Genomic DNA, 21,387 nt, shown 5'->3' on the forward strand with positions numbered 1-21,387 from the left:
TATTACCATGAAAATGTCTGTTATTTAAATTAATACTACCACAGAATATTTTATATTACCATGAAAATGTATGTTATTTAAATTAATACTACCACATAATATTTTATATTACCATGAAAATGTATGTTATTTAAATTAATACTACCACAAATTATTTTATATTACCATGGAAATGTCTGTTATTTAAATTAATACTACCACATAATATTTTATATTACCATGAAAATGTCTGTTATTTAAATTAATACTACCACAAATTATTTTATTTTACCATGAAAATGTCTGTTATTTAAATTAATACTACCACATAATATTTTATATTACTATGAAAATGTCTGTTATTTAAATTAATTCTATGACATAATATTTTATATTATCATGAAAATGTATGTAATTTAAATTAATTCTACCACATAATATTTTATATTACCATGAAAATGTCTGTTATTTAAATTAATTCTATGACATAATATTTTATATTACCATGAACATGTATGTTATTTAAATTAATACTACCACATAATATTTTATATTACCATGAAAATGTATGTTATTTAAATTAATACTACCACAAATTATTTTATATTACCATGGAAATGTCTGTTATTTAAATTAATACTACCACATAATATTTTATATTACCATGAAAATGTCTGTTATTTAAATTAATACTACCACAAATTATTTTATTTTACCATGAAAATGTCTGTTATTTAAATTAATACTACCACATAATATTTTATATTACCATGAAAATGTCTGTTGTTTAAATTAATACTACCACATAATATTTTATATTACCATGAAAATGTATGGTATTTAAATTTATACTACCACATAATATTTAATATTACCATGAAAATGTCTGTTATTTAAATTAATACTACCACATAATATTTAATATTACCATGAAAATGTCTGTTATTTAAATTTATACTACCACATAATATTTTATATTACCATGAAAATGTCTGTTATTTAAATTAATACTACCACATAATATTTAATATTACCATGAAAATGTCTGTTATTTAAATTTACACTACCACATAATATTTTATATTACCATGAAAATGTCTGTTATTTAAATTAATACAACCACATAATATTTAATATTACCATGAAAATGTCTGTTATTTAAATTAATACTACCACATAATATTTTATATTACCATGAAAATGTCTGTTATTTAAATTAATACTACCACATAATATTTTATATTACCATGAAAATGTCTGTTATTTAAATTTATACTACCACATAATATTTTATACTACCATGAAAATGTCTGTTATTTAAATTAATACTACCACATAATATTTAATATTACCATGAAAATGTATGTTATTTAAATTAATACTTCCACATAATATTTTATATTACCATGAAAATGTCTGTTATTTAAATTAATACTACCACATAATATTTAATATTACCATGAAAATGTCTGTTATTTAAATTAATACTACCACATAATATTGTATATTACCATGAAAATGTCTGTTATTTAAATTAATACTACCACATAATATTTTATATTACCATGAAAATGTCTGTTATTTAAATTAATACGACCAAAATTATTTTATTTTACCATGAAAATGTCTGTTATTTAAATTAATACTACCACATAATATTTTATATTACCATGAAAATGTCTGTTGTTTAAATTAATACTACAACATAATATTTTATATTACCATGAAAATGTATGGTATTTAAATTAATACTACCACATAATATTTTATATTACCATGAAAATATCTGTTATTCAAATTAATACTACCACAAATTATTTTATATTACCATGGAAATGTCTGTTATTTAAATTAATACTACCACATAATATTTTATATTACCATGAAAATATCTGTTATTCAAATTAATACTACCACAAATTATTTTATATTACCATGGAAATGTCTGTTATTTAAATTAATACTACCACATAATATTTTATATTACCATGAAAATGTCTGTTATTTAAATTAATACTACCACAAATTATTTTATTTTACCATGAAAATGTCTGTTATTTAAATTAATACTACCACATAATATTTTATATAACTATGAAAATGTCTGTTATTTAAATTAATTCTATGACATAATATTTTATATTATCATGAAAATGTATGTAATTTAAATTAATTCTACCACATAATATTTTATATTACCATGAAAATGTCTGTTATTTAAATTAATTCTATGACATAATATTTTATATTACCATGAACATGTATGTTATTTAAATTAATACTACCACATAATATTTTATATTACCATGAAAATGTATGTTATTTAAATTAATACTACCACAAATTATTTTATATTACCATGGAAATGTCTGTTATTTAAATTAATACTACCACATAATATTTTATATTACCATGAAAATGTCTGTTATTTAAATTAATACTACCACAAATTATTTTATTTTACCATGAAAATGTCTGTTATTTAAATTAATACTACCACAAATTATTTTATATTACCATGGAAATGTCTGTTATTTAAATTAATACTACCACATAATATTTTATATTACCATGAAAATGTCTGTTGTTTAAATTAATACTACCACATAATATTTTATATTACCATGAAAATGTATGGTATTTAAATTAATACTACCACATAATATTTAATATTACCATGAAAATGTCTGTTATTTAAATTAATACTACCACATAATATTTAATATTACCATGAAAATGTCTGTTATTTAAATTTATACTACCACATAATATTTTATATTACCATGAAAATGTCTGTTATTTAAATTAATACTACCACATAATATTTAATATTACCATGAAAATGTCTGTTATTTAAATTTATACTACCACATAATATTTTATATTACCATGAAAATGTCTGTTATTTAAATTAATACTACCACATAATATTTAATATTACCATGAAAATGTCTGTTATTTAAATTAATACTACCACATAATATTTTATATTACCATGAAAATGTCTGTTATTTAAATTAATACTACCACATAATATTTTATATTACCATGAAAATGTCTGTTATGTAAATTAATACTACCACATAATATTTTATATTACCATGAAAATGTATGTTATTTAAATTAATACTACCACATAATATTTTATATTACCATGAAAATGTCTGTTATTTAAATTAATACTACCACATAATATTTTATATTACCATGAAAATGTCTGTTATTTAAATTTATACTACCACATAATATTTAATATTACCATGAAAATGTCTGTTATTTAAATTAATACTACCACATAATATTTAATATTACCATGAAAATGTCTGTTATTTAAATTAATACTACCACATAATATTGTATATTACCATGAAAATGTCTGTTATTTAAATTAATACTACCACATAATATTTTATATTACCATGAAAATGTCTGTTATTTAAATTAATACTACCACATAATATTGTATATTACCATGAAAATGTCTGTTATTTAAATTAATACTACCACATAATATTGTATATTACCATGAAAATGTCTGTTATTTAAATTTATACTACCACATAATATTTTATATTACCATGAAAATGTCTGTTATTTAAATTAATACTACCACATAATATTTTATATTACCATGAAAATGTATGGTATTTAAATTAATACTACCACATAATATTTTATATTACCATGAAAATGTCTGTTATTTAAATTAATACTACCACATAATATTGTATATTACCATGAAAATGTCTGTTATTTAAATTAATACTGCGACATAATATTTTATATTACCATGAAAATGTATGTTATTTAAATTAATACTACCACATAATATTTTATATTACCATGAAAATGTCTGTTATTTAAATTAATACTACCACATAATATTGTATATTACCATGAAAATGTCTGTTATTTAAATTTATACTACCACATAATATTTTATATTACCATGAAAATGTCTGTTATTTAAATTAATACTACGACATAATGTTGTATATTACCATGTAAATGTCTGTTATTTAAATTTATACTACCACATAATATTTTATATTACCATGAAAATGTCTGTTATTTAAATTAATACTACGACATAATATTGTATATTACCATGAAAATATCTGTTATTTAAATTAATACTACCACATAATATTTTATATTACCATGAAAATATCTGTTATTTAAATTAATAATACGACATAATATTTTAAAATAAAATGGAGTGATAACATGAACTAAAAGCCAATATTTTATCAAAAGTGCTAAAAGTTTTTGTGAATCAACCAATGTTTTGATATAAACATGTGATTGTCAGGAATCCGATGACGTTTTGAATCCCGGTAAAGACATATTAATGTCAAAACACTGGTTGATCCGCATAATGTTTATATAATTTGATATATTTATATATAATTTTATGTTGTTTTCTTATATTTGAAAATTCTTTTCTTTTTTCAGTGTATTCTTATGGAAATGTGTGTAGTACCAAATTGGATTTCTGTGCAAAAAAAAAAAAAAAAAAAAATATGGAATGGATTTTCTTTTAAGATTTTTCTCATTTACAATTTAAAATGCACAAACGATTTATCTCCGCTGTTTAAAACATAAAAACAATAAAGATTCCAATTATTATTGTCAATCCAATATATCATTGTATCACTGTATTTTCCTAGATGTAAATCCAATATTTCATTGTATTACTGTATTTTCCTTGATGTAAATCCAATATATCATTGTATCACTGTATTTTCCTAGATGTAAATCCACTGAAACTCTAGTTTATCAAGCGTCCAAAGACAAACAGAGCATAATTGTAGTTTATTTGTACAAACATTGGCTACATATGTGCATACATGTTTCTGCTGCACTTCTTTTAGAAAAACAGTGTCCTCATACCAAATTTCTTTACAATGAAACCAGATTCTTAATCACTCCTCGATCTAAATCACTATCTTGCTCTTCCTTTCTCTCTCTCTCTCTCTACATAGAGAGAAAGAGAAAGGAAGAGTGAGGTTGTATTTCTTTTTACAAGCAAAATTAGTTTCAAACTCAATAATTAATACAATCTACAAAGGTTTTAATTTTTTTGAATTGTGAACCTATGAGGTTCACAATTCAAAAAATGAAAACCATTAACCTCTCTCTTTCTCTGTATATTTATCTAAATATACAACAATATTTTATTGATTTATCTTAATTAGTGCAGATATTGATATTAATATATAATTCCATGTTGTCATAAGTGCAAGGACAGTTTCAATCATCGTGAGAGCAATGAAAAAAATAAAACATTCCTCATGTCGAACGGGAGAATTCCTATTTCAATTTTAAAATGAAGTTTTCCTAATATAAACTCTGTTAAAGGAATTTATTGGAAAGAAATATTTTACATAACATGAATAATTGTTTTTTTTTTAATCACAAGGAAAATAAAAATTACTAAAATTTTGTTTCTTCATTAAATCCTTTATTCATTGAGAGATGTATAGTATGTGATATGACTTGATTTTGTTTCAGTTTATGAAATTAGGTTTACCTCACCCCCAACCTTTGATTAAAGCAGGCAAATCAAAAGATTTACTTGAAAAAAAAAAGAATATTTTTCTGACAATAACATTTTAAAATAATTTTATATTGGTGACATGTAATCATTAAAGTTTTTCACTGATTCAACTAGATACGTTTGTAGTTTATATTAAATCCTTTAAGTGTCATGAATCTAATTAACTTTTACACTGCTTTTTTTTTTATCTAATTATAAATTTTTTTTTTTAATCTAACTATAAATTTTTTTTTTATCTAACTATAAATTTTTTTTAGCCAACTATAAAATTTTTTTTTATCTAACTATAAAATTTTTTTTTTATCTAACTATAAATTTTTTTTAATCTAACTATAAAATTTTTTTTTTATCTAACTATAAATTTTTTTTTAATCTAACTATAAATTTTTTTTTTATCTTACTATAAATTTTTTTTTTTTAATCTAACTATAAATTTTTTTTTTATCTAACTATAAATTTTTTTTTATCTAACTATAAATTTTTTTTTGATCTAACTAAATTTTTTTTTATCTAACTATAATTTTTTTTTATCTAACTATAATTTTTTTTTATCTAACTATAAATTTTTTTTTTAATCTAACTATAAAATTTTTTTTTTATCTAACTATAATTTTTTTTTTAATCTAACTATAATTTTTCTTTTTATCTAACTATAAATTTTTTTTTTAATCTAACTATAAATTTTTTTTTATTTAACTATAATTTTTTTTTTTAATCTAACTATAATTTTTTTTTATTTAACTATAAATTTTTTTTTTAAATCTTACTATAAATTTTTTTATCTAACTATAATTTGTTTTTATCTAACTATAAATTTTTTTTTTTAATCTAACTATAAATTTTTTTTTTTAATCTAACTATAAATTTTTTTTTTATCTTACTATAAATTTTTTTTTTTTAATCTAACTATAAATTTTTTTTTTAATCTAACTATAAATTTTTTTTGTAATCTAACTATAAATTTTTTTTTTTTAATCTAACTATAAATTTTTTTTTTAAATCTAACTATAAATTTTTTTTTTTAATATAACTATAAATTTTTTTTTTAATATAACTATAAATTTTTTTTTTTTTAATCTAACTATAAATTTTTTTTTTTAATCTAACTATAAATTTTTTTTTTTTAATCTAATTATAAATTTTTTTTTAAATCTAACTATAAATTTTTTTTTTTAATCTCACTATAAAATTTTTTTTTTAATCTAACTATAAATTTTTTTTTTTTTAATCTAACTATAAATTTTTTTTTTTAATCTAACTATAATTTTTTTTTTTATCTAACTGTAAATTTTTTTTTTAATCTAACTATAAATTTTTTTTTTTAATCTAACTATAAATTTTTTTTTTTTAATCTAATTATAAATTTTTTTTTTTAATCCAACTATAAATTTTTTTTTTTAATCTAACTATAAAATTTTTTTTTTTAATCTAACTATAAATTTTTTTTTTTTTTAATCTAACTATAATTTTTTTTTTTATCTAACTATAAATTTTTTTTTTTAATCTAACTATAAATTTTTTTTTTTTAATCTAACTATAAATTTTTTTTTTTTTTTAATCTAACTATAAAATTTTTTTTTTTTAATCTAACTATAAAATTATGGAAATATGAGTAACACCTTTATTAAAACAAAACATGGTGGCGTAAGGCGGATTTCCCATATGTACTTTGAATTCAATTTTCTTTTTTTCAGGGGTGGGTGCCTATAAACACTACAATAAGTGTCTTTTTTTTCACAGAATTATTTTTTGTTCCAAAGATGTAAAATAGTGATATTTACATGTAAAAACAAAAATAGTTTTAAGGATTCTAAAATTCGTACTAGAGATTTCTACCCAGTGCTGCCCCTATGGGCTGAATGGAGGATTCTGTTCAAAATTCCGTGCTGATTCCTAAAAGTCGGAATTTATATCGAGTGAAGCGTTGTGCAAGATGGGAACAGTGGAAGAATCTAAATAACACAAATAATATAAACAATCATAAATAAAATAAGTATCGAATACGGTTGAAGCCAAATTGCAATGCGAAACTAAAATAAACAAGTGTTTATTTTTAAGAAATATATTTCGGAGTAAAACTCCCTTTTCAATCTTTTTCTTTTTCTCTTTATCTGATGCTAAGTTGAAAGTTTAATGAAGATTCCACGTGATGTTAAATGCAGTGTTTTTATAATAGGGTGCGCCTGGCCGCGAGATTTAAAAATCTGGGTATTTTTTTTAATTTTTTTTATCCGTGTTAAAAGCGTTGACTGGAATTTGAAACGTATTCAATACGTGTTCAATACATTTTACTTTTCAAATTTCAGCCAATGCTTCTATCACGGATTGAAAAAAAAAAAAAAAAAAACAAACTATCCGACATTATAAAAAACAAAACGATTGACAACAGAGTTTTACTCCGAAATATATTTCCTAAAAATAAACACTTGTTTATTTCAATAATTTTGTGTTGCAATTTGGCTTCAAACGTATACAATAAATTCTTTATTTTTCAAATTTCAGTCAACGCTTCTAACACTGATAAAAAAAACAAGAAGAAAATATTATATAGATTATAAAAAATTATATTTAATAATGAAAATTATTTATATTTACCGTTAATTTGTTATCATAACATTAATTTGATTCACAACTATTTGGATATGTTCTAGAGTTTTGTAAATAGACCCTGATAACCATGTATATTCTGTAACTGCATTACAGTTAATACTTGATTATTATATTTTAATGAAAGGGTTTATTAATACCACACTGCACATTTATAAACACTAAAACCATGTCACAATAATATGAGGTTATAGCCATAGACACCATAAACATGTATACACAATCAAACTACATTAATCAGAATACTTGATGATGAAGTTTTTGAAAGTAGGTCTTTTCTTTCAGATTGAAGCTTGCAAGTAACTTTGGATAGTGTCTCTTTATTCTCTTTTCTTGTGGTGAAAATAATGCATAGCGTGACTTACACAAGCAACGGCGCCTTTGTCTAAGGAAGGGGAAAAAACTGTCGTCTATAGATGGCTTATTAATATGCATGTGGCATTAGTTTGCATATGAGGACAGTAACAGCTGTTAAAAGGACGCATGGGGAAACACAGATGAGAGAAATAGAGAACGTACGGTGAAGATTACAATTGTAATCAGGAATTGGCAAGAAGGGTTTTTCTCACAACTTCCCCTGAGCTATGTTCATGTTCCGTTCTATCTCTTCTGGCATCTTCCGACCACTCGATTGTATCAGTTAAGATAAAAATGAAATGCAGACGTACCTCTCCAATGTACAGTATATCAATACTCTATGGCTGACTGGGATAGCTTCTGTACATTTATATCTGATCTATCTCTGCATTCCATGTTTAAAAAGGATGTGCCCTCTATAGTATCAGACCTGACCGAATGGTTAATTGTAGGTATAGACCGATTCATACCATCCAAAAAATTCCAACAAAAAACTAACAGCCAGCCATGGTTCTCCCCAGAATGTGCTGCTGCCATCGCACAGAGAAATCACTTTTTCCATAGCTACCAACGTAATAGATGTACTGAGACTAAAGCTGCTTTCAGGACTGTCAGCGACCACTGTAAAAGAGTAATAAAAAATGCAAGAGGGCTATATGCTCAGTCCGTTAAATCCAAAGTAGCTGAGCAATGGCTTGGTTCCCACCAGTTTTGGCAAATAGCAAACAGAATACTGAACAGAAGCGTGTGTTCTATCCCAACCATCATCAATGGACCTAAGGCATCGACAAAGCCAATCTATTAGCCCAGAATTTTGCAGCTAATTCTACCCTATGCGACCAAGGCCATCAACTCCCCGTACTTCCTCCTATAACAGACAACATGCTAGATCTACAGCGGATGTGCTAATGGTTATATCTCATAGGATTAGTGAATCTCTCGGCAAAGACTTCTATTCTAGGGCAATTGCTCTGGACATATCAAAGGTCTTTGATAAGGTATGGCACAAAGGCCTACTTCACAGGATTTCCAGCTACGGTATAACTAGAAATGTTTTCTCAATTATTAAATCATTTCTCGCTAATAGGCTCATAAGAGTAGTGGTTGATGGGCAGAAATCAGAAGCCCACAGTATTAATGCTGGTGTCCCTCAAGGTTCCATCCTGGGCCAACTCTCTTCCTGATCTACATCAATGATCTCCCAAAACACATACTTAAATCATTCATTGACATCTATGCTGATGACATGACCATCTATGGCAACACATCAAAGGTCGTAAATGACAAAGTTCTCTCTGATTCTCTTTCCTCTGATCTTGAGGGCGTGGTACAATGGGGGAAGAGGTGATTAGTTACTTTTAATGCATCTAAAACCAAGCTTCTATCTTTACATCATCAACGCTCTGATCCTCATCTGGCATCAATTGAAATGGATGGCTCTCGTCTTGGGGAGGCTCCATGTTTTGACAAGCTTCTGGGATTGACCTTTACTCCTGGTCTGAAATGGAACACGCACATCAAATCTGTTGTCAAGGTCGCTGGAAAAATGGTGGGATCCTTCTACCACTTCAGTAGATATCTCACTGCTGATACAATTCTCTATCTGTATAAGAGCTAAGTACGTTCAAGAATGGAGTACTGCTGCCATATCTAAAAACAGCCTATCCTGCCTCGACAGAGTACAAAATAGATTCGTAGCTTAGTGGGGGATGCCCTTTTATCTTCCCTGCAACCTCTTTCCCACAAAAGGGACGTTGCGAGTATATCATTGTTTTATCGTTATTTCCATGGTAAGTGCTCATCTGAGATCCAATCTCTGGTCCCCCCTCACCAATCTTTCACGAAAAACACTCGTCTACCTGAAACCACTGTCAGTAATTTTCCCCACTTTTTATCTGTGCCTAAATTCAAATGTAGATTCCATGAACAAAGCTTCTTTCTTAGAAGTGCACACCTGTGGAACTCTGTTCTGTTTGCCTGTTTCCCACCTGACTACAACTTAGATGTCTTCAAGTCCAACATAAACAAGTTCCTGATAAACCGCCTCCTTAAGTAAGACACTTTATCAGATCTCGATTACTACGATATTGTACCATTGATTACTGTACCCTTATCCCCGAGTGGCCTTCGGGCCTTGATAAGTGGTGACTTCCATGTAAAAAAAAAGAAAAAAAAAAGGAATTTAATCAAATATTTGTTATTTTATTTTTAATTTTATTTTCACTCAAACTTTTTCGGCCTGCTACTTATTTTTTCTTTTTGAATTTTTGTACATGGCAAAAGTAAAGCTCAGCAGTGATATAATAAAACCCTTCTACGGTAATGGAGACATAATGGCTCAAAAAGGTGTGACTTGTGGAACTACAGCAAATAGATGATGTGGCGAGCCTCTTATTGTTATGTTTGGAGGAAGATGGACTCCAACTCTTTCTTTTTTTTTTTAATTTTCACCCCAAACAAGGCACAGTGCCGCTTTGAAGTAAAGGGGCTACTATCGGGGACATAAGTTGCAGGGGTATGATGAAGGGAGGTGAGTAGCAAGATGTCTGTTCACTTTACACTTGAACTTCTGCATGTCAGTACAGTTGGGAAAGCAGAATCCCGGAAGGGAGTTCCAAAGTCTAGCAGTTCTGGGGAAAAGCTATTGGTGTAGAAGGCTTTCTTATACCTAGGGATCTCTATTGTGAAGGGGTGGGATTTAGTTGCTTGTCAGGTTTGAGGGGGTTCAAGTGCTTGTAGTTCGTCAGAGCATTCACCATTAAAGTACTTGTAGAGTGCAACATTTCGTCGATGAGACAGAGGCTGAAGCCTAGATGACAGTTCAAGGCCTATCAGGTTGGCGACTCTCTTTTGAACTCTGTCAAGGAATGAGAGACAAGAAGCAGATACACCAGTCCAAATGTGACAACAGTACTCCATACATGGACGAATGGTGGCCTTATAGAGATACAGGATACATCCAGGCGTAAGTAGTTTTCTAGCACAGTAGAGAGAGCCCACCTTTTTCTCAGCAGCCTTGGCAATGCTCTCAATGTACGAGTATAAATTCCAGTTCATGTTCCCTGTAAATGTTAGGCTGAGGAGTTTAAAGGAAGTACTTTCGGGTATTGCTATTAGTAGTAGAGAAGGTTTCTTGTAATTATTAAAGGAAACAAGCTTAGTCTTGACAGCATTGAATGTGACCATCCATTTTTGTCCCCAGTCCACTACAGATTTGAGGTCATCCTCTAGTGTTTCTGCCATTTCCTTAGATATGTGTTCATTTGTTTTACCCTCGTGCCTGTTATAAAGAGTGGTGCCATCAGCAAATATACCCATCTCCGAATCAATTTTATTACGGAGGTCATTTATAAATATCAGGAATAATAAAGGGCTAAGGATAGATCCCTGAGGTACTCCTGCATTTATATCATATTGTTTAGATGTACGACCGTCGAGGACAACCTGGATTTTTCTCTTACTTAAAAAGGATTTAATTACATTATGTATTCTTCCAGTGATACCAAATGATTTAATTTTCCTTAGAAGACCATCGTGCCATACCCTATCAAAAGCCTTAGATATATCGGGGGCTACTGCTCTACCCTCCCCTGTTTTGTTTAGTGAATGGTATATATGTTCAGGGATTACAGTTAGGATATCTTCTGTGGAATGGGCTTGCCTAAATCCATATTGTTTGTCAGTCAGGAGTTTAGCAGCTGTAAGGTGATGGACTAGAGCTTGATTAACTAAGGACTCAATTATTTTAGTGAAAAGCGGGAGAAGGCTAATGGGGTGATAATTTAATGGGTCAGTTCTTTCTCCAGAATTCTTCAGAAACGGTTTTCCAGCGGTCAGGGAAGCAAGATTCTTTAAGGCATTTGTTGAAAAATTTGGAGAGAACTGGAGCAACCTCAGCGGAGCACATTTTAATAGCACAGCCGGGATGAGATCGAGTCCACATGCTTTTGAGGTGTCTAGTTTTTTTATGAGACAATGTACCTGAGAAGGGGTGATTTTCAAATCATCTAGTGTGGCGTCTGTCCGCAAAGGAAAGTCAGAGAGGGAATGGTGTGCCGGGTCTCATGTGGAGTTTGAGGCAAACCGACTGGCAAGTAAGTTTGCCTTCTGCATGATGATAGTGGAGGAATCATTGATTGCCCATTAGTTACTACACTGTTGTAGATTTTTCACAGGTTCCTAATTTCTGTGCTTTGATGCATTTTCTGGTGGTTTCAGTGTATTCTCTCTTAGCCGTCGCTATTTCTCTCTTACAATTACTTCTAGCTTCTATATACTTCTGCCTGTTTGACCTGGACTTATGTCGGTTGAATCTGCAGTATGCATGCTGCCTTTGAGCAATGGCAGCTGCACAAGTAGAAGTAAACCATTGGGGAGAGTGGGGCTTGCTATAAAATTTCCGTGTAGGAACATGTGCTTCAATTGCAGTTTTGAACCACTCAGTGGTCTCATTTGTGCACTGTTTAGCGGGAAGAGAAAGGATAAGTCCCCATAGGGCATCTCTGATGAGATCTCTGATGGCTTCCCAGTCAGCCTTTTTGTAATACCTCATTGTTTTGAGTAGTGGGTCTTCAGTTTTGGATCGAGAATTTAGGGCGATTTCTACAATTATCACAGCATGATCAAGTGGGCTGTGGGAATTTGTTATACAATCATTGAGAACTGTGGCCAGAAATAGATCTAGAAGTGAAGGATGTTGATCTTGCTGGGAAACGTGTCGGCAATGTAACAGTCTGTGATAGGGAATGAGATATAGAGAAGCTATGTGTTGTGCTACCAGCTACATCTGTGTAAGTAGATAATCCAAGCCAGTTACTGTGGTTGACATTGAAGTTACCAAATACATGTACTTGTGCGCTAGTATCGAGGGAGAATACTATATCTATGCTGTCAGAGACTTTGTTTATTAGGGTTGTCCTGGGTTGAGGGTGAGCGATAGAGAAAATACAGCTAATATTGTGTTGCAGCTTGAGAACGTCATCAGATGAACATTCGATCTGATTGAAGCTGGGTTAAAGGAGGCGTTCGCGGCTGGGGCTTTTTCTGTGTATGCGAAGCTTAAACAAGTGGGCAGAGAAATCGTTAACGAAATACAACTTGCAGGAATGGCTGGGTTCACTGAGAAACGACTCGAGACTGCAATGAAGCTAATATTTATAACAGGGTTATTTAACGACACCTTGACCATGAATGATTTGTTGTTAGATTACTCACACAGATGCAACTGTTGCAGCCATGCAGTCACTTTGAGGTGAGGTCAAATTTCCACTCACAACGAATCCTTGAACAGGGATCATCTGTTATAAAAGCAGATGGTACAGCGTAATGGTACAGCTTGATGGCACAAATGTCTGAAGGTCACGACATGAATTATGATATTTAAAGTGCAACGAGATTGGCCACCTGATGTTTCCCATTCTAGGCCCAACTCGGTTTCTTCTCTACATCAATGATTTTCCAGAGAATATTATTAAGAAAGTTAATATGCTGATGATAGCACTTATCCTGGTGTTTCTCGCCATCTTTCTCGGATCAGTTGAAATATGCAGTTAATCTGAAAGTTGACCATCAGTTTTAGATTGGAATATGAAAGGCTTGTTTCATTTAATCTTATTGTTGTGGATAACAATCCTCCAAATGGGCTAATCCATCGTCCATATAAACTTTACACATGACGGACCCAGGCGGGGATCTAATTCCAGAGCAACTCTCGCATGCTCGGTGAAGTACCTACACTGTTCGTGTGTAACCTTTCCTTTGTAAGCTTCCCATTTTTCATGTAAAACATGTTTAAACTGTTCTTCATTTTGTTCTTCTTTGTGGCTACTTAGCATAACACTGACGACATTGGATTCAAGAAACATAGTCACGTCTAAAATAATTTTCTGAAAACATTAACGACGTTGAACTCAAATGTTTATTGCGCTTAAGAAAGTGTAGCATAACACTTGCGACTGAAAGACTCGCGGAAATTAAAAAAAATATATATGATTAACAACTGGTAATTGACCTTAACAAAAACAATTACAGAACGAAAAGGAGTTGGAAAAAAGTTTGTCGCTGCTTAAAAGGTAAATCTTTACTTTGTAAAAAAAAGTAGAAAAAAGTTTGTCGCTACTTAAAAGGTCGATATTTATTTGTAAAAAAAATTAGAAAAAAAGTTCATCGCTACTTAAAAGGTAAATTTTACTTTGAAAAAAAATTAGAAAAAAAGTTGGTCGCTAATAAAAAGGTAAATCTTCACATTGTAAAAAAAATTAGAAAAAAGTTTGTCGCTACTTAAAAGGTACATATTTACTTTGTAAAAAAAATTAGAAAAAAAGTTCATCGCTACTTAAAAGGTAAATATTTACTTTGTGAAAAAAATTAGAAAAAAAGTTCATCCCTACTAAAAAGGTAAATCTTTACTTTGTAAAAAAATTAGAAAAAAGTTTGTCGCTATTAAAAAGGTAAATCTTTACTTTGTAACAAAATCAGAAAAAAAGTTTGTCGCTACTAAAAAGGCTAATCTTTGTAAAAAAAAAAATTAGAAAAAAAGTTTGTCGCTACTAAAAAGGTAAATCTTTACTTTGTAAAACAATTAGAAAAAAGTTTGTCGCTACTAAAAAGGTAAATCTTTACCTTGCAAAAAAATTAGAAAAAAAGTTTGTCGCTATTAAAAAGGTAAATCTTTACTTTGTAACAAAATCAGAAAAAAAGTTTGTCGCTACTAAAAAGGCTAATCTTTACTTTGTAAAAAAAAAAATTAGAAAAAAGTTTGTCGCTACTAAAAAGGTAAATCTTTACTTTGTAAAACAATTAGAAAAAAGTTTGTCGCTACTAAAAAGGTAAATCTTTACTTTGCAAAAAAATTAGAAAAAAAGTTTGTCGCTATTAAAAAGGTAAATCTTTACTTTGTAACAAAATCAGAAAAAAAGTTTGTCGCTACTAAAAAGGTAAATCTTTACTTTGTAAAAAAAAAATAGAAAAACGTTTGTCGCTACTAAAAAGGTAAATCTTTACTTTGTAAAACAATTAGAAAAAAGTTTGTCGCTACTAAAAAGGTAAATCTTTACTTTGCAAAAAAATTAGAAAAAAAGTTTGTCGCTATTAAAAAGGTAAATCTTTACTTTGTAACAAAATCAGAAAAAAAGTTTGTCGCTACTAAAAAGGTAAATCTTTACTTTGCAAAAAAATTAGAAAAAAAGTTTGTCGCTACTAAAAAGGTAAATCTTTACTTTGTAACAAAATCAGAAAAAAAGTTTGTCGCTACTAAAAAGGTAAATCTTTACTTTGTAAAAAAAAAATAGAAAAACGTTTGTCGCTACTAAAAAGGTAAATCTTTACTTTGTAAAACAATTAGAAAAAAGTTTGTCGCTACTAAAAAGGTAAATCTTTACTTTGCAAAAAAATTAGAAAAAAAGTTTGTCGCTATTAAAAAGGTAAATCTTTACTTTGTAACAAAATCAGAAAAAAAGTTTGTCGCTACTAAAAAGGTAAATCTTTACTTTGTAAAAAAAAAATAGAAAAACGTTTGTCGCTACTAAAAAGGTAAATCTTTACTTTGTAAAACAATTAGAAAAAAGTTTGTCGCTACTAAAAAGGTAAATCTTTACTTTGCAAAAAAATTAGAAAAAAAGTTTGTCGCTATTAAAAAGGTAAATCTTTACTTTGTAACAAAATCAGAAAAAAAGTTTGTCGCTACTAAAAAGGTAAATCTTTACTTTGCAAAAAAATTAGAAAAAAAGTTTGTCGCTATTAAAAAGGTAAATCTTTACTTTGTAACAAAATCAGAAAAAAAGTTTGTCGCTACTAAAAAGGTCAATCTTTACTTTGTAAAAAAAAAATAGAAAAACGTTTGTCGCTACTAAAAAGGTAAATCTTTACTTTGTAAAACAATTAGAAAAAAGTTTGTCGCTACTAAAAAGGTAAATCTTTACTTTGCAAAAAAATTAGAAAAAAAGTTTGTCGCTATTAAAAAGGTAAATCTTTACTTTGTAACAAAATCAGAAAAAAAGTTTGTCGCTACTAAAAAGGTAAATCTTTACTTTGCAAAAAAAATTAGAAAAAAAGTTTGTCGCTATTAAAAAGGTAAATCTTTACTTTGTAACAAAATCAGAAAAAAAGTTTGTCGCTACTAAAAAGGTCAATCTTTACTTTGCAAAAAAAAAAAATAGAAAAAAGTTTGTCGCTATTAAAAAGGTAAATCTTTACTTTGCAAAAAAAAAAAAAAAATAGAAAAAGTTTGTCGCTACTAAAAAGGTACATCTTTACTTTGTAAAAAAAATTAGAAAAAAAGTTTGTCGCTATTAAAAAGGTAAATCTTTACTTTATTAAAAAAATTAGAAAACAAGTTTGTCGCTACTAAAAAGGTAAATCTTTACTTTGCAAAAAAAAAAAAATGTTCGTCGCTACTAAAAAGGTAAATCTTTACTTTGCAAAAAAAAAAAAAAATAGAAAAAAGTTCGTCGCTACTAAAAAGGTAAATTTTTACTTTGCAAAAAAAAAAAAATAGAAAAAAAGTTTGTCGCTATTAAAAAGGTAAATCTTTACTTTGTAAAAAAAATTAGAAAAAAAGTTTGTCGCTACATAAAAGGTAAATCTTTACTTTGCAAAAAAAAAAAAAAAATAGAAAAAAGTTTGTCGCTACTAAAAAGGTAAATCTTTACTTTGCAAAAAAAAAAGAAAAAAGTTTGTCGCTATTAAAAAGGTAAATCTTTACTTTGCAAAAAAATTAGAAAAAAAGTTTGTCGCTACTAAAAAGGTAAATCTTTACTTTGCAAAAAAAAAAAAAAAAAATAGAAAAAAGTTCGTCGCTACTAAAAAGGTAAATCTTTACTTTGCAAAAAAAAAAATAGAAAAAAGTTTGTCGCTATTAAAAAGGTAAATCTTTACTTTGTAAAAAAAATTAGAAAAAAAGTTTGTCGCTATTAAAAAGGTAAATCTTTACTTTATTAAAAAAATTAGAAAACAAGTTCGTCGCTACTAAAAAGGTAAATCTTTACTTTGCAAAAAAAAAAAAAAATAGAAAAAAGTTCGTCGCTACTAAAAAGGTAAATTTTTACTTTGCAAAAAAAAAAAAAAGAAAAAAGTTTGTCGCTATTAAAAAGGTAAATCTTTACTTTGCAAAAAAATTAGAAAAAAAGTTTGTCGCTACTAAAAAGGTAAATCTTTACTTTGCAAAAAAAAAAAAAATAGAAAAAAGTTCGTCGCTACTAAAAAGGTAAATCTTTACTTTGAAAAAAAAAAAAATAGAAAAAAGTTCGTCGCTACTAAAAAGGTAAATCTTTACTTTGCAAAAAAAAAAAAAAAAATAGAAAAAAGTTTGTCGCTACTAAAAAGGTAAATCTTTACTTTGAAAAAAAAAAAAAAAAAATAGAAAAAAGTTTGTCGCTACTAAAAAGGTAAATCTTTACTTTGTAAAAAAAAAAAAATAGAAAAAAGTTCGTCGCTACTAAAAAGGTAAATCTTTACTTTGCAAAAAAAAAAAAAATAGAAAAAAGTTTGTCGCTATTAAAAAGGTAAATCTTTACTTTGTAAAAAAAATTAGAAAAAAAGTTTGTCGCTACTAAAAAGGTAAATCTTTACTTTGTAAAAAAAATTAGAAAAAAAGTTTGTCGCTACTAAAAAGGTAAATCTTTACTTTGCAAAAAAATTAGAAAAAAAGTTTGTCGCTACTAAAAAGCTAAATCTTTACTTTGCAAAAAAATTTGAAAAAAAGTTTGTCGCTACTAAAAAGCTAAATCTTTACTTTGCAAAAAAAAAAAGAAAAAAGTTTGTCGCTATTAAAAAGGTAAATCTTTACTTTGTAAAAAAAATTAGAAAAAAAGTTTGTCGCTACTAAAAAGGTAAATCTTTACTTTGCAAAAAAAAAAAAAATAGAAAAAAGTTTGTCGCTACTAAAAAGGTAAATCTTTACTTTGCAAAAAAAAAAAAATAGAAAAAAGTTTGTCGCTACTAAAAAGGTAAATCTTTACTTTGCAAAAAAAAAATAGAAAAAAGTTTGTCGCTATTAAAAAGGTAAATCTTTACTTTGTAAAAAAAATTAGAAAAAAAGTTCGTTGCTACTAAAAAGGTAAATCTTTACTTTGCAAAAAAAAAAGAAAAAAGTTTGTCGCTATTAAAAAGGTAAATCTTTACTTTGTAAAAAAAATTAGAAAAAAAGTTTGTCGCTACTAAAAAGGTAAATCTTTACTTTGCAAAAAAAAAAAAAAATAGAAAAAAGTTCGTCGCTACTAAAAAGGTAAATCTTTACTTTGCAAAAAAAAAAAAAATAGAAAAAAGTTTGTCGCTACTAAAAAGGTAAATCTTTACTTTGCAAAAAAAAAAAAATAGAAAAAAGTTCGTCGCTACTAAAAAGGTAAATCTTTACTTTGCAAAAAAAAAAAAATAGAAAAAAGTTTGTCGCTATTAAAAAGGTAAATCTTTACTTTGCAAAAAAAAAAAATAGAAAAAAGTTTGTCGCTATTAAAAAGGTAAATCTTTACTTTGCAAAAAAAAAAAATAGAAAAAAGTTTGTCGCTACTAAAAAGGTAAATCTTTACTTTGCAAAAAAAAAAAATAGAAAAAAGTTTGTCGCTATTAAAAAGGTAAATCTTTACTTTGTAAAAAAAAAAAAATAGAAAAAAGTTTGTCGCTACTAAAAAGGTAAATCTTTACTTTGCAAAAAAAAAAAAATAGAAAAAAGTTTGTCGCTATTAAAAAGGTAAATCTTTACTTTGTAAAAAAAAAAAATAGAAAAAAGTTTGTCGCTACTAAAAAGGTAAATCTTTACTTTGCAAAAAAAAAAAATAGAAAAAAGTTCGTCGCTACTAAAAAGGTAAATCTTTACTTTGCAAAAAAAAAAAAATAGAAAAAAGTTTGTCGCTACTAAAAAGGTAAATCTTTACTTTGTAAAACAATTAGAAAAAAGTTTGTCGCTACTAAAAAGGTAAATCTTTACTTTGCAAAAAAATTAGAAAAAAAGTTTGTCGCTATTAAAAAGGTAAATCTTTACTTTGTAACAAAATCAGAAAAAAAGTTTGTCGCTACTAAAAAGGTAAATCTTTACTTTGTAAAAAAAAAATAGAAAAACGTTTGTCGCTACTAAAAAGGTAAATCTTTACTTTGTAAAACAATTAGAAAAAAGTTTGTCGCTACTAAAAAGGTAAATCTTTACTTTGCAAAAAAATTAGAAAAAAAGTTTGTCGCTATTAAAAAGGTAAATCTTTACTTTGTAACAAAATCAGAAAAAAAGTTTGTCGCTACTAAAAAGGTAAATCTTTACTTTGCAAAAAAATTAGAAAAAAAGTTTGTCGCTACTAAAAAGGTAAATCTTTACTTTGTAACAAAATCAGAAAAAAAGTTTGTCGCTACTAAAAAGGTAAATCTTTACTTTGTAAAAAAAAAATAGAAAAACGTTTGTCGCTACTAAAAAGGTAAATCTTTACTTTGTAAAACAATTAGAAAAAAGTTTGTCGCTACTAAAAAGGTAAATCTTTACTTTGCAAAAAAATTAGAAAAAAAGTTTGTCGCTATTAAAAAGGTAAATCTTTACTTTGTAACAAAATCAGAAAAAAAGTTTGTCGCTACTAAAAAGGTAAATCTTTACTTTGTAAAAAAAAAATAGAAAAACGTTTGTCGCTACTAAAAAGGTAAATCTTTACTTTGTAAAACAATTAGAAAAAAGTTTGTCGCTACTAAAAAGGTAAATCTTTACTTTGCAAAAAAATTAGAAAAAAAGTTTGTCGCTATTAAAAAGGTAAATCTTTACTTTGTAACAAAATCAGAAAAAAAGTTTGTCGCTACTAAAAAGGTAAATCTTTACTTTGCAAAAAAATTAGAAAAAAAGTTTGTCGCTATTAAAAAGGTAAATCTTTACTTTGTAACAAAATCAGAAAAAAAGTTTGTCGCTACTAAAAAGGTCAATCTTTACTTTGTAAAAAAAAAATAGAAAAACGTTTGTCGCTACTAAAAAGGTAAATCTTTACTTTGTAAAACAATTAGAAAAAAGTTTGTCGCTACTAAAAAGGTAAATCTTTACTTTGCAAAAAAATTAGAAAAAAAGTTTGTCGCTATTAAAAAGGTAAATCTTTACTTTGTAACAAAATCAGAAAAAAAGTTTGTCGCTACTAAAAAGGTAAATCTTTACTTTGCAAAAAAAATTAGAAAAAAAGTTTGTCGCTATTAAAAAGGTAAATCTTTACTTTGTAACAAAATCAGAAAAAAAGTTTGTCGCTACTAAAAAGGTCAATCTTTACTTTGCAAAAAAAAAATAGAAAAAAGTTTGTCGCTATTAAAAAGGTAAATCTTTACTTTGCAAAAAAAAAAAAAAAATAGAAAAAGTTTGTCGCTACTAAAAAGGTACATCTTTACTTTGTAAAAAAAATTAGAAAAAAAGTTTGTCGCTATTAAAAAGGTAAATCTTTACTTTATTAAAAAAATTAGAAAACAAGTTTGTCGCTACTAAAAAGGTAAATCTTTACTTTGCAAAAAAAAAAAAATGTTCGTCGCTACTAAAAAGGTAAATCTTTACTTTGCAAAAAAAAAAAAAATAGAAAAAAGTTCGTCGCTACTAAAAAGGTAAATTTTTACTTTGCAAAAAAAAAAAAATAGAAAAAAAGTTTGTCGCTATTAAAAAGGTAAATCTTTACTTTGTAAAAAAAATTAGAAAAAAAGTTTGTCGCTACATAAAAGGTAAATCTTTACTTTGCAAAAAAAAAAAAAAAAATAGAAAAAAGTTTGTCGCTACTAAAAAGGTAAATCTTTACTTTGCAAAAAAAAAAGAAAAAAGTTTGTCGCTATTAAAAAGGTAAATCTTTACTTTGCAAAAAAATTAGAAAAAAAGTTTGTCGCTACTAAAAAGGTAAATCTTTACTTTGCAAAAAAAAAAAAAAAAAATAGAAAAAAGTTCGTCGCTACTAAAA

At 27.0% G+C, this 21,387-nt stretch overlaps 1 protein-coding gene across 6 annotated transcripts in view; it reads left to right on the plus strand.

The window, feature by feature from the left end:
* Positions 1–4,624, plus strand: part of LOC145256392 (echinoderm microtubule-associated protein-like 6) — a 902,875-nt gene extending 898,251 nt beyond the window's left edge. For all 6 annotated transcript variants that reach the window (XM_080115242.1, XM_080115245.1, XM_080115243.1 and 3 more), the window contains one exon: positions 4,435–4,624. In XM_080115242.1, coding sequence (XP_079971368.1) covers positions 4,435–4,459 — 25 coding nt within the window. In that variant the 3' untranslated portion in view covers positions 4,460–4,624. The remainder of the gene's footprint in view (positions 1–4,434) is intronic.
* Positions 4,625–21,387: the final 16,763 nt, after the last annotated feature.

This window comes from Euprymna scolopes, chromosome 32 (genome assembly GCF_053919585.1).
Source record: "Euprymna scolopes isolate OS-2025 chromosome 32, ASM5391958v1, whole genome shotgun sequence".
NCBI classification, from domain to species: Eukaryota; Metazoa; Mollusca; class Cephalopoda; order Sepiida; family Sepiolidae; genus Euprymna; species Euprymna scolopes.